The sequence below is a fragment of the Phalacrocorax aristotelis genome, chromosome 21 (genome assembly GCF_949628215.1).
Source record: "Phalacrocorax aristotelis chromosome 21, bGulAri2.1, whole genome shotgun sequence".
Lineage (NCBI taxonomy): Eukaryota > Metazoa > Chordata > Aves > Suliformes > Phalacrocoracidae > Phalacrocorax > Phalacrocorax aristotelis.
The window spans coordinates 6,259,759-6,274,269 of NC_134296.1; the positions used below are offsets into that span (position 1 = coordinate 6,259,759).

Sequence of the window (14,511 nt, forward strand, 5' to 3'; positions counted from 1 at the left end):
CCACGATGGTTGGTAATGCAAATTATGATTGAAGTGCATCTTGCAAGGGAGAAAAAAGTTTAAAATCAGAAGCAAGCACAGTAAACAAATAAATTCTGCAGAGAAGATGTGCATGGGGGCTTCTTGTGGGTTTTGAAAGTGGAAGTTTGATTTGCGTAGATCACTGTTCATATTCACTGATCACAGCTCTCTCCCTTGGAAAGACCTTTTAAGAAAGTTTCGTTTCTCTGTGAAATATTGGTTGTCCCAGCAGCGCGCACCCTTGCAGGCCAGCAAAAGCGCTTCTCAGGCAGCTCAGAATCGTGCCTTTCTTTTTCTATAAATTGGTATTGCCATTTTCTTAGAGAAGCCCAATTGCTAATATGTCAGATGCCCACATCAAAAAGCTTCTGAAACCTCCTGGAAACTGAAAAAGCCTCATTCATTAAGCCTGTGTTTCATATCATTGGCAGATCTGAGTTTTTGAAATATATGCATGTTTGGAGACCAGTGCAAATCTCAGCATTTGGGTGTTGGGCTTTACGTCGTTCTCTCGTGGACGCTTCTGTTCAACTTCAATGGCGGGGCAGTGCTTTTCAGGCAACTATACCTCAGTTGTGGCTGAAATAGCCTCTATTGGTGCTGAAATAACAAATTTCCTTAACACGGTGGGGGAAAAAAGAGAAAACCAAACCATCGAAATTCACTCTCTGACTGGGAAATCTTGCTGAAATGATCACAAATGAGTGACATGCACCCAAGCAGCGTGCACTGGGTTTGTGTGGTGAGGTTTTGGTAGCGGGGGGGCTATAGGGGTGGCTTCTGTGAGAAGCTGCTAGAAGCTTCCCCTGTGTCTGATGGAGGCAGAGCCAGGCAGCTCCAAGACAGACCCGCCGCTGGCCAAGTCTGAGCCCATCAGCAATGGGGGTAGCACCTTTGGGATGATAGATTTAAGAAGGGGGGAATTAAAACAACCAGAGAGAGGAGTGAAAATATGCGAGAGGAACAACCCTGCAGACACCAAAGTCAGTGAAGAAGGAGGGAGAGGTGCTGCAGGTGCTGGAGCAGACGTTCTCCTGCAGCCCGTGGTGAAGACCATGGTGAAGCAGGCTGTCCCCATGCAGCCCATTGAGGTCCATGGTGGAGCAGATACCCACCTGCAGCCCATGAAGGACCCCACGCTGGAGCAGGTGGGAAGCCCGAAGGAGGCTGTGACCCCATGGGAATCCCCCGCTGGGGCAGGTTTGCTGGCAGGACCTGTGGCCCCGTGGGGGACCCACACTGGAGCAGTGTGTCCCTGAAGGGCTGCACCCCGGGGAAGGGACCCACGCTGGAGCAGTTCACGAAGAACTGCAGCCTGGGGGAAGGACTCGCGTTGGAAGAGCTCGTGGAGCACTGTCTCCCATGGGAGGGACCCCACGCTGGAGCAGGGGAGGAGTGTGAGGAGGAAGGAGCGGCAGAAACATGTGATGAACTGACTGCAACCCCAATTCCCCATCCCACTGCGCTGCTGGGGGAGGAGGTAGAGAAATTGGGAATAAATTTAAGCCCAGGAAGAAGGGAGGAGTGGGGGGAAGGTGTTTTTAAGATTTGGTTTTATTTCTCATTATCCTGCTCTGAGTTGATTGGCAATAAATTAAACTGATTTCCCCAAGCTGAGCCTGTTTTGCCCATGATGGTAATTGGTGAGTGATGCCCCCCTGCCCTTATGTCAACGCACGAGCTTTTCATTGTATTTTCTCTCCCCTGTCCAGCTGAGGAGGGGGAGCGATGGAGTGGCTTTGGTGGGCACCTGGTGCCCAGCCAGGCTCAACCCACCACACAGGGGGACTGCTGAACCTTTTGGATAACTCCTGAGCTGTTGCAGTTTGGGGGTGAAAATTTCCCAAGAAGAATTCGATTTTTCCAACCAGCTCCTGACGTTAGCAGGAGTTTATTGAACTCCCTTGTGCTGGTCCCACGGCTCGTGCACTCGCCTGATTTTGAGCACAGCAGCACTTTGGCTGGACTCGTGACTTTCTGAACACGCGCTTTGCACACTCGGGCTTTGCAGGCCGAGGAATCCCTGGGCAGGGAGGTGGCTGCTGAAACCCAAGTGATGGCCAGTGGAAGAAAAGCTAGCAGGAGCTGCTCTTTAGCTGTATTATTAAACGGTAAAGACCTGAAATATGCATTTCCCTTTGGGGAAGATGCCATTTATGATAACCAAAATATGAGTTCACGTTTTATCAAAACAGGGGAAGCAAGTATCTAACCTTCAACACCCCCCACTCTGGTGACTAAATTAATGGTTTTCTGCAGAACAGATATGTTGGTGCACAAGATCCTCCACCACGCTTTTCCCCTTCTACAAAGGTGAATCTTAGGGGGGTGGGGGGGAAGCATTATTTTTTGCATTTTTTTTTTTTTTTACCCTCTTTGGGTGAAATCCTGGCTCGGCGGCAGCACTGCCATTGGTGAGTCACGCAGATGAGTGTCACATCTGCTCCGTGAAGGCGGTGGCTGAGGCAGTGTGATTTTCTGTGACGTGCAGCCCTACACAGCCAGGCGGTGACCATGACCTGGCCAAGGACAGCCAGCAATGATGGGGTGAGCCACCCAAGGCAATGGGGTGGTGCTCCAAGGGAGGTGACACCTGGGACATCGTGGGCTGGGTGGCAGGTAACGGGAAATGGCAGAAACAGCCCCAGAGGGACAATTTTGGGCAATGTTTTAAATCATGATGATTCAGGCATCATCTCAAGGTTGGGGACACTCTCCAAGGCTCTCTTGAAGACCCGAAGCCCCTCAGAGCTGGGAAAGGAGCTGCTCAGCTGCTCCGTCCTAAAGCTGCTGAGAGCCTTGTGCACTGTAAGCTGCTCGGGAAGAGATCCTGGAAAAGAGCCTGAAGTTCTGCTCCCTTGGCTTTGGACATCTCCTGTGCTGGGCTGAATAAAAGTTGCATTTCAGTGAGCTGAGCCATGCTTAGCCTGTCACTCCCTGAAAGACAGTACTCCGTGTTTGATTTTCAGTATTATTCAAGTGGTTATGGTTAGAAACGTGACCGAGAAGAGGGCACACAATGTACCACACCTACCAGCCGATAACTCATTGCAGAGTTTTTTCTGAGTAATTTGATGAGTTTACTGAGAAAAACAATTTTTTTTTACTCTTGTCAGCAGCATTGCAGATCTGGGGTTGGGCAAGCGGCAGGGCTGGTGAGCCTGCAAGGTAACCGGCCCCTGGTTTCTGTCGATAATGAACCGTGCTAATTAAGAGAGAGAAAAGCAGCCAGATTTTCAGAGGCTGGGAGAGGGCGCTGGCAGCCATGGACCATGTTTCCATCACGAAGAGCAAAGCGTGTCAGTGCAGAAGCTAATGGAAAGAGTGACGGTGGGGCGGGTGACACCCATCTGGGTGCTGGTGTGGATCCCTGGGTTTCAAGACGATTCTGCCAGATTAGCACTTGTTCAAACGAGATTTGCAATGGCCCTTGATTGGAGCGCCAGGTGATTGCTTGACAATGAAACCTCTGATTTTTAAGGCACTGAGAACTACTCAGAGCTGCGGCATAGCACCACTGCTACAGTCACCCTTCCCATAGTGCCCAGCTATAATTGGCATAGGGCTGCTGGACAATTTACACCACTGCAAGTATCTAAGAAATTACTCTAGTGCATGAAAACCAAGTGGAAACCTTTTCTTCTGCCTGTGGAAACAGAATTTTACTCTTTTGGCAAGGCTTTTGGTGAGCTACACTATTGTCAGAGACATGTAAAATCCTACAAGCATTTTTATCCCAGGTGGCCGAGTTGGTTTTTGTGGGTGTTTTCCTGAAGGATGTCAGGAAGAATTCCTGAATTCAGATACTGTTGATAGACTTTGTTATTAAGTCTCCCTTTTTCTTTTATTAAAATTACTGGATGCATTTCTATCATTCACATTATCTAGGTCTGGGGATCTGCATACAAACCATTATCAGCTTCATATCTGAAATGTTGGTGTACCTAAAGCTGCTATGAAATATGAGTAATGATAAAGAATGGCAAACCAAAAATGGTCTGTAAAATATTAGATCTTTGAGCATGAAACTACATTGAAATGCACTATTGAAACTGGTATCTTATGACTCTGAAACACTTTACTGGAAACCTAGTGTTAACGAGTGCCTGCGGTCAGTCCTTGACAGCATGGCTCCTGCAGATCTGAAGAGTTTGATTATTTTTTTTTTTAGGGATTTTTTTAGGGTAAACCAAAAGCTTTTGGATACTTGAAGTGAATAACTGTGGAGTTGGGTCCGCAGTGGGTCATGCTGAGCAGGACTGCAGTAACCCATGGTAAGCGGCGTGCACGGGGCACGGCTCGCCGGTGACAGCGCTGGAGCCGGGCTGGGAGCTGCTGCTGAGTTTCCCGACATAACCAGCCGTTGGTGAGTACGTGTCTCATCTCCTGCCGTGCTCCCGGGTTCTCTGCTTCGTTAGTCGTCTCAACAAGCCGTTTGTCTGCAGCAGCCTGGTGCTTTCTGCTGTTACGGAGATGTTTGCATTACCATAGCAGTGATGCGATGTGGATGTGGCCATCTGCACGGCAGGGTGAGGCCGAGTGTTGGTCCTGCCAGCGGTTGGAGTTTGCATAAATAACAAGCTAATGAGACACAGGGCTCACCTTTTAATTCCCTAGCGTGATGGCAGCTGGCTAACAACCCTCTATGCTGCCTTTGCTTGTTATTTGGGTTGTAACTTCTCTTAGCGTTCCCTGTCACAACGTGCCTACCATAAAATCCCGAGGGAGGAGCCCTCCCGTTAGCTGGGAGTTGCCTGGCAGGGCTCCCGGGGAGAGGACCACTCTCCCGCTCTCAGCACGCTCCCCAGTACGCAAAAGGCTTAATTATTCTGAGAGCGCCTGGGGGAGTCAGTTCCCATTTTACTACCTGAGCTCATCTGCATCATCATGCTGCTGCGTTTCAGAAATCCCTATTTCTCCTTTTCCTCTTCCTTCCCAGAGCACATGACAAATGGTTTGCTCTTTCATTGAGGATGTTTTCGTGTTGCTGTAGCTGGCAGGTAGATGAGAGCCTCCCTTAGGCAGGCTGCCTGCGGAAAGCCAAGCCTGGGCGATTTGCTTCCTCCAGGACTCGGTCCAGTGCACACCGAGACCCCTGCTGGTGCCATCCCAGCTGCTCTGAGAAACGAGGATTTTGGACCTCCCCCAGGTCCAGCACTTAGGGCGATCCATCGCCATCATTGCACACATTGTTTTTAATTTTTAACTATCCGGACAGTCTCCCGCCCCGACGTGGTTATCCCTCTCCTTGCCCTTGCAGTGAGGGTCATGCTATTGCTGCTGCCTTGCAAACGGTTGGTGATGGGACGGTGAGGCCAAGGGACGCCCGCCCAGGACCATGCAGAGGTCCGTAATGGAGCAAGGCCCTGGATCCCGATAATATGACATTTCACTCCTGATCCATATCACTCCAGCATCTTTCCTCCAACAGCCTGATTGGCAATTTTTAATCCATGACAGTTTCTTGCCTGCTGGCATTTGGCTGACCTGTCTTGAGTGTCAGTTCAGTTACCAAAAGGAAAAAAAGAAGAAATCTTTTCTTCTCATCTCCAATTTACATAATTAAGTAAGAACCCATTGCCTCTTCCCTCGTTTCCTCACTGAGGCTGGGTGTGCACCGCGCTGCCTGGGAACGCTGCCGGTGCCACTTCCTCTGCTCCAAGCGAAACTTTTGCTGCACTTAGAGGCAGCAGCTAGGAACTGGGGAAGGAAGGCAGAGACTCTCAGCCATGGGCTACTGAGGATCCCTCCAACACCTCAGCAAGGGGAAATGAAACCTGCTGTGGATTTGGACCTGCCTTTTGGCTGCTTTACAGCGCAAAGGCACGGGGACGACCGAGGCACGTTTGGGGCAGTTTAAGCAATACTGTGTGCAATACTACGACTAGCCTGGGCATAAAATCTATTTGCCTAGTCTTCCCCCAATGACGGAGATATGCTGAAGCTTGAACTTGGTTATCGATAAATTACTCACCCAGCAAAACTTTATATAACAGCCCTGGCCCACAGGATATACCTGCACTGCCACAGGGACCTGCTCAGGCTACTGCTCTCACCCAGAGCACCGTGGAGGCTCCAGAGGTTGGCTGTGGGGTTAGAGGGGCATCTTTGCCACCTCTATGCCCTCTAAGTCCATCTGACCTTCCCTACTGGGAAGTCCAAGAAGTAATTTTTAACTATTCATTTTTGTTTGCAGACTGAACTTAGCTAACTTCAGAGGGGTTACAGAACTAACTAAACTAGCCTCGGAGCCAGAAGCACGGTGAACCAGCCTGGGTTTTGCACCAGTAGTGCCACATTCACATGATGGCATATCCCAGCTGAGAAAGCCTGGTTCCCTGGGGACAGTCTGGATCTGAAACATCGGTATGAGAACATGCCTGGTCTGCTCGAGGACCTTGGCTGCATCAGTTTTTCTCAGCAGCTAAGGCTTGCAGCAGGGCAGTTATAGACTTTGCAGTCAAAGTCTTTGCTTGCGGGTAAAACTTCCCTGCTGCCACTGGGCTGGTGGACTTTTAAAGGTTTGAGTGAAATTTCTGTCCTTCTGCAGGGTGGCAGCTTTGGACTGTGCGCTACAATCACCTAAGTCACCCGTGCTCCTGAAAATCTAGTGACTTCTCCTGGCCCTGAGGTGGGAGCTGCGTCATCCCAAAGCCCAGCCCTCTCGTACCCGGGCACCTCCGTTCTCCAGATACCAGGGGCGATGGAGACAAGTGGCCGCCGGCTTGAGGAGCAAGGCTGAGAGCGGGGTCCCCCGCAGCCGGCGGGTGAAGGCCCCGTGTGCCAGGACAGTGATGGAGAAAGGTCTTGCCAACTTTCTGAGTCACGCTACTTTTACTAGCGCGCCATGTCCTACTGCCAGAAACCCTCCCACCCTGAGGGGTTTGGACCACTGGCATCTGGAGGGGTGATGCCGCTTGAATTCCCACGCCCCGGAGCCTCTGCGGGAGCCGGGAATGGCCCCTTTCCAGGAGGGGCTCGGCAGTGCGGCTCCATGCCAGGGGGAGCCCCCGAGCTTGGCATTTTGGAGATGTAACCCCCACGATGGTCCCTCCTTTTGGTCGCGTCCTTCTTCCCGAAAGAAAAATGATACGGCAATGCCAGGATTTCCCGCCTCCATAGGTTAGGGAAACACCTGTGGGTGAGAGAGCTGGTCCCTTTCACTAGCTCATTAATTCAGTAAATTACAAAGGGAAATACATGCTGGGAAAAGCAGGAAAAATCCCAAAAGTTAACCCAAGAGTTATTTCCTCCCGAAACCTGGATAAAAACAGGTTCTTCGGAGCTCTTCAGGTCAGATACCAGCAAGACAGGTGAACCCACATCAAAGAACAAGGTAAGATACTGATTTTATCCTTTCACTCCTGTGTATTTCCTTGTATTCCTATAATGTGTCTCTGAAAGGATATTATTGATTAACAACCTTAATTTTCAGGGCTAATAAAACTTGTGCTTGAAGTATGCTATTTCTGAGGAAAAGTGTTTGCTTTTGTGACCAGACTTTGGGGTCTGCTCCTTTCAGTCGCAGTTACCTCCTGCTGCTTCTGAGTCAGTAAACTTTAAAAAATTTAATTTATCTGTATTTATTTTTCTGCTGTTTTTTTTTCAGAAGAGCTTTGTTTATTTACATGCAATCTTAATTTTTCTTTTTTTAAAATTTTCTTCTTATTTTGGAATATTCTGTTAAATATTTGCCTTTGTTTTCTCTTGCACATGGGGAATAAAGAAGAAACAGGTAAGAGAAACTAGTGTGGTTTTTTTAATACATGTATACAGGTACAAGTACTGTACAAAACACATATATTTTCATAAGCATTATAATTGTGCTATTTAGGAAAGACAGAGAGGCAATATTTGTCTTCCTTGCACAGGTCTCCCAGGCAGCCAGCCGTGTTTGCATCCTGCAGCAGCATGAAGGGATCCTGCTTGCTCCTCTGCCTCTTCTCCATGTCGTGCTGGCTGAATTTGAAGCCGACAGCTGGGAACAAAATCTTCCACTTTGGATCCTGCAGGGTTTCCATGAGCGTGACTGAGATTAGGTCTGGTTTCACTGCAATTAAAGCCAACATTGTAAGTATTGCTGCGGGCTCTTGCAGAGCTGGGGAAGCTCTTTAGGCTGGCTGCTCCTGAAGCCCCTCTGGGGCCAGCACGTATGTCACCATCTCTGTCTTCTCCCGTGCAGCAAGCCAGAGACCCCATCAAGACCCTGAGCATCTTGTCTTACCCGCACTCTCTGCACAAGGTTAAGGTAGGTGTCCTTACCATGTCTCCAGTTTTTCTTGGAACAATTTTGATGAGCTACCATCCTAACACCAGTCATGAGGTGTACTAGCTCAGGGAGGCTGGGGAAGTTATTCAACACCATGACTTCTTCTAAGTTCCTGCGAAACAGACACTGGCAGACAGCGCAGGTCAGGGAGGATAAAGTGATGCGGATTACGTATGTGAAAAGAGGTGGGTGTCCCACTGCCGGTTCCTGCACCGGGCTTTCACCCTGACTGTCTTTCCAGAAATGGTGGGCAGAGATTTTTTTTTTTTCTTCTTGTTGTATGCGATGCTCCAGTTACAGGAGCTTCAGCTGTGGCTCCCCCACCTCTGTCAGTGGAGGCTTTGACGTGAGGCAGGATTTGGGTGGAAATCTACTGAAGAACCCAATAGTGGGTGATAGTGATCTTGGGAGGTGAAAAGTATTACAAATAAGTATTTTGCAATTGTCTTGCACTCTAAAGCACTAGACGTGGGCCACTGCTTCAGGTCTCAGCCTCTAATACCCAGCTACAAAATCAGCTATTTATTTTGTTGACTCAGTGAGACTTGCTGAGGATGGATCTCCTCAAAAGTCAGTCTAAAATAATTTTCTATATATATTATCAATTTACGTTAGGCATCACTGGAAAAGCTTTATACGAGTCAAAAAAATCCTGCTGTGCTTAGCTGCCACGCTTGGTGTTAGGGATGGTTTATTCTAGAAGGGGGCAGAAAGGTTGGGACTACAGGTTTGTAGCACTTTGCAAGACCTTCGAAAACCAAAATGTATTCCTTAAGTCTTCAGACAGATGCTGCATCACCCATCAACTCTTCGACTTCTACGTGGACAAAGTCTTCAAACACTGCAAGACCGAGGACTCGTATGTCAACCGAAAAATCAGCAGCATAGCCAACTCCTTCCTCAGTGTGAAGAGGAAACTCGGGCAGTGCGTAAGTCTTGGGTTTTGCCACTGTTTAGTTTTATCTGTTAGTATTTGGTATATAAATAAACCTAAGCATTTTATAAAGTTACAAAATCTTTATTTATAAAAATGATTTTAAGAAGAATACAAAGAAGCTTGATGTGAAGAATGTGTGTGTCCACTGAGAAATATTTATATTGGCCACTCATCAGCCAACTCCCACGTTAGTTCTCCAGAACGATTATTCATCCTGTCCCTCTGGCTTTGAAAGTAAACTCTGTCCTCAGCTGAAGTCTGATTTAAGGACCTGCAGCTTTTTCCAGAGTTTAACAAGGCCTCTATAAAGCCTATAGAGGCCTATAGGTCCTCTATATAGTCAGTCCTCTATATAGTCAGTCTATGAAGTAATTTCCAGCATAATTAGAAACTGATCTCTTATTTTTAAAAACTAACCCCTCAAACTAACGAATTCTGTTTTATTTTTCTAGCATGAGCAAAATAAGTGCACGTGTGGACAGGAATCCACTGAGAAATTTAAGCAAATACTTGCGAACTACGAAGGGGTGAGTTGATGACTAAGGCTGGTAATTAACGCAGATGTTCATATTACCTTTACATTGGGTTGAACTCTCTGTTTTCCTTACAACTTGTTCCTTTGTATCATTTCAGCTGAATGTCACATCTGCAGCCATTAAATCCCTGGGTGAGCTGGACATCCTCCTAGACTGGATGGAGAAATCTCATTAGCGAGCAGAAGGCGTCAACGGCGCGCCGGCAGCCGGGGCTGACGAAGCCTTCGCACACGCCAGCGGTGAATGGGCAAATAATGTACTGTATCAGTGCAGTTTCTCACTGTTTGCAGCTGTGTCCAGCCAGACACTGGGTGATTTGCTAGCCAGGTACACAGCGAATGCGTCAGCAGAGTTTGCATTAAGGTGGGATTACGGAGTTTGATCAAACCAGCATAGCATTTGCTCAGCTGACTTCGATCAAAGGATGCCCTCCAAGGGAAAATCTAAGAGGGTTTCTCTTGCTAGCAGACATAAGCTGTGAGCATTTAATAAAAGTATTGCTTAAATTATAAAATTGTTGTATAGGGAATGTTTATTCATGAGTGCTGAGTGCCTGCTGGAACTACTCTGGTGTAGTCGATGCTGCAGAGCAGTGCTCATAAATTCGGGCTCAGACTTATATGACTGCTGCCGCTGATTGCTCTGGCTAAAATGAGGTGCACGGGGTGAGAAATGCTTCCAAGAATAGGTCCTCGCAGGTATGTCAGGCCTCAGAAATCTGTGTTTCCTTTTAAGATGATATTTTCTGCCTTATCAGTAAAAGAAAACTTTCTATGCAAGATATGTGGTTGCTGAATAGAAAAAGATTCTTGTATGTATTGTGTAATTTACTGACACTCAGTAGTAAGTTTTGTGGAAATCTATTGCAATTACTGTAAATAAACCCCACTTGAAACTGTGCTGAGTCTGTCAAAATTCTCTGGAATTATATGTTTCTTGTTGGGGAAACTTTCTGAATTCACCGTGGTGCCCTTTCATAGCAGATACTGTCACTCCTGGTAATGCTAACAACCTGGGGTGATGCATTGTTCCTGGCATACCAGAGAGACCAAAGCTTAGACCCGAATGATACGAAGTCACCGTAGCTTGTCCACGAGACCATTTTTATTGTGCATAATGTACAGCTCTGGTCTGATTTCACCCCTTTTGGGCTCTTTAGCGCACACATTGCTGGTACCCACTGGTTCTGCATGCTCTACATCCCTTTACACTGTTTTCCCACAAGGAGTTAATACACATATCGCTGCAGTACCTGACAATGGCAGAGGACTGATGTGCTCGTAAATGAACCAAGACCACCCTGACCATCTCTCCAAGCAGCCAGGAGGTGTTATATATTCCTGGTGTCAGGGCCCAGGTAAAAGCTGCTTATTGGCACAAGCTGCTTGGAAAGCAGTTGGATGTTTGTGTCCCTGGTAACACTCTAGCCCTAATATTTCAACTGATAAAGTCTTACTGTTGCATTCATTAGGCATGAGGCTTGAGTAAGACTGGAACGTAGATCTCTGACGTGGTGCATTTTGCTCTAGGGATCAGCTAAGCTGAGCAAGGTTACCGAAACTCCTGCCAGCTGGGGTGCCATGAGCACAACCAGGGTGCTGCACGCCCTGAGCAGCCTTTATTGCTCTTAGGGTCGAGTCATTGCTTCTAGGTCTGAATCCTTCAGGCTTGTACAAGCCTCTTCTCAGCACCTCTGCTCCCATGGGAGAGTCCAACAGTCTCCAGCTCTCCCTTTCCTGCCTATAGGCACGGCCAAGCTTCAGCAGCTGGGGTGGATGGAGCTGGCTGTTCCCAGCTGGGACAATTTCTAATGATGGTGCAGAGGTGACACAGGGAAGGCTTTAGCTGCGGAAGAGGCTCTTTAACAGGACCCTGCTCTTTAACAGCCCCCTGCTCTGGGTGTGCCTGCTCAAGCAGGGGCGGTTGGACAAGATGATCACCAGAGGTCCCTTCCAACCCCCAACCATTCTGTGATTCTGTGATTTTATTATTCTGGAATAAAGTCTTCATGTCCTCAAGGAGAACCTGCTTTGGTTTCATCCCCATCACAGGAGGACCCTGGTCAAGACTGCCGGTAGCACATCAGCATCACCGGAGCCTTGCGCGTCAGTCCAGTGGGTGCTGCACCTTTCATCCGGCGCCAGCAGAACGAAGAGCTGCAGAGGAGGAGGATGCTCCTCGTCCCTTCCCAAAATGGCCCGGTTGCTGACCTGGCTCGGTGAGCTCACCAGCATTTGCCTATAGCGCATATGCATGTGCTTCATGCTGAGCGGGATTTGGTGATTCACTTTTAAAGGAAAGATCTTGATTGTTCACTATCCTTCCTCAAATATTTGCTTATGCCAAAGGAAATCCTCTCAGGGTTTTGATTCTTTTGTTTTCCCGTGTGTTTTTTGCTCTGTGACTTTCATTCATCCTGGTGCCAGGGCATGAATGGGTGGACACATCCCTCCATGCTCTGTCAGTGTTCACGAAAGACCATCTTCAACACCATCGCCCTTGAAATCAACCTTGAAATCATTTAAGAATGATAGGTGTCTTGCACATGATGTGATTCTCTGTTAAAAAAAAATCATTAGGAATGAAGCGGTGGTGCAACGAGCTACCCCAGCTCATCACTGACCAAAGGGAATCGGCACGTTTGGCAAACAGGCTGCTGAAGGAGATGGAGCTGCTTGGTGAGGTCCCTGTGGACCTTTCCACCGATTGTGGTGGGCTCTGGATCACAGCTTGAGTGAGAAGTGTGGGGTTTATTCCACATCCTCTGCTTACACTGTCACAATTATTATTATTTATCAGATTTCAATGATTTGGTATCCAGTGCGGGGGGGGTTGCATGCTTCAATCCACGCATGTTTTATTGCTTTCATGCCAAACTAAATTCACGCTTTCCCATCCACTGCAAAGCACTGCAGCATCGCAGGGACGTGCCCCTTTGGAAATGAGGTGCCAGATGGAAGTGCCAGTGGCGGGAAGGAGCAGGAGCCACGGGCAGGCAGCTGCCGGGGCTGAGGGGTGTAGGCAGAGCCGGCTGGCAGGGTGCTCAGCCCACCCATGTTTCTCACCCTCTGCGCCTCTGCTGGGAGTTCGGCTCATTCTCACCGCTCCCAGCGCAGCGCAGGAGGAGCAGAGCTGAGAAGAGGATGCCGGCGGGCAGGTTGAAGAGGAAGTGGATTTGCGAAGGGAGAGCAAAAGGGGTTTTCTCCTCTCAGAAATTTCCAAACCTTCGCATTCTCCTGCAGCTTTATGACTGCTCAGCCCCAGGGACACTTTCCAAGCGCACGCCTTTCCTATTGCACCAGAATAACTAATTAAATTCCAGCAACTCCAGGCAGGCGCAGACCTGTCCGGGCCCCTCCTCACCTTTTCTGATATCCAAGCCCCTTCCCACCATGCTGCTGAGGGGATGCAGCGCGGGAGATGAGGCATGTGAGCTATAACCTGACGTTTGAGGTCCAAGCCTTGACCTCATCGGCAAGGTGATGACTATTGCAACGTGGATGTGAGCGCAGCCCTGAAAACACAAGTGCAGGGCTGGGAGGGGAAACGCAAATACCACTGGAGCTGCTGCCCTCCTACTCACAGCGAGCAAAGCTCGTCTCGGCGCTTAGCGCGGGGAGGTCCGTGATTCAGGAATAATTCGGTTTTCATCCTTGATGAAAACCCTGTGTCTGTAGGCAAAAGCAAACAACCGTTGCCTGACACCTTGCTGAGCTACCATTACTGTTTTCATTTTAAAGTGTAGCTAATATCTCACTAAAACAACAATATACTTGTGGTGTTACTGTAAGACCATAGGCTCAGGCTGTAGCCGGGGTGATGCTCCTCATTCTTTATATTTTATGGCTTGGTATCAGAGCTGCACGTTACCAGTACAGGCCCAGGAATTTCAATTTATCTGTGCAGTTTCTGCCCCATCTCTCCTGACCAGCTCTGGCCCTGCCAGACACTTCTGCAGCCCCTCTCTTAGGCAGGCACCAGCCCATCCCTTTCCTGGTGTTCAAGGAAAATTGCTTCTCTGTTTTGTCACAACTTCTTCATCATTGCTGCTTCCTACATTGCTTTATCCAGAGGGTGTTCAGCTTTCCGTACCCAATTCTATCTGACAGACAGCAGCGTCGGTGCTGCTGTTTGGAAATCCATGCATTAATAACTTGCTTTCCTCTGTTTAGTCATTCCCTCTTGAAAGTAAGACCAAGAGACAACATTTAATTACAGTCATCCTCGTTTCCACCTGGATAAACATGAAGTCAGCCAGGGAAAAATGTGTGAGTGATGTGTGGCTCAGGTTTATTAAGCAAAGGGTGGGTTTTCAAGGCCACCCTCAGCAGGGTGGCCGAGGAGTGTGGATTGGGCTCCGTTGTTCTGACTCTGAGTCAGAAATAGGAGATTGTCGCTTCAGGTGCTCTGGGGGTTTTGGTCTGGACTATGCAAATACAGGGCCAGTGAACACTGGTGCTTATTACCTAATCAGCTATAGAGGCTGCTGTAGGTTGTCATACTAACGAGTGGCATTCTGTGATCAGTTCCTGCTGTTGATGAGAATGCACGTGGGATTACTCAAAACATTTCCTGGTTACCTCTGTAAACTGTGGGTTTCTTCTACTGTCCTGGGCCGTTTGCAGCACCAGATGTGATGCTGCGGTGCTGCAGCAAGAGGAGGAGAAAGCCCCCCCCAAACGCACCCTTACTGCACCTCTTTGGGTGTGCTCTCCCCGTGCCCTCCCAAGGACTGCGAGTCCCCCTGG

The 14,511-nt window shown here is 48.5% G+C and overlaps 1 protein-coding gene across 1 annotated transcript; it reads left to right on the plus strand.

The window, feature by feature from the left end:
• Nucleotides 1–7,932: 7,932 nt before the first annotated feature.
• Nucleotides 7,933–9,938, plus strand: LOC142067328 (interleukin-20-like). The gene is made up of 5 exons (XM_075115848.1): nt 7,933–8,091; nt 8,204–8,269; nt 9,067–9,219; nt 9,680–9,754; nt 9,861–9,938. Exons 1-5 carry the CDS (start codon nt 7,933–7,935, stop codon nt 9,936–9,938), a joined length of 531 nt encoding a protein of 176 aa, XP_074971949.1.
• The last annotated feature ends 4,573 nt before the right edge of the window (nt 9,939–14,511 follow it).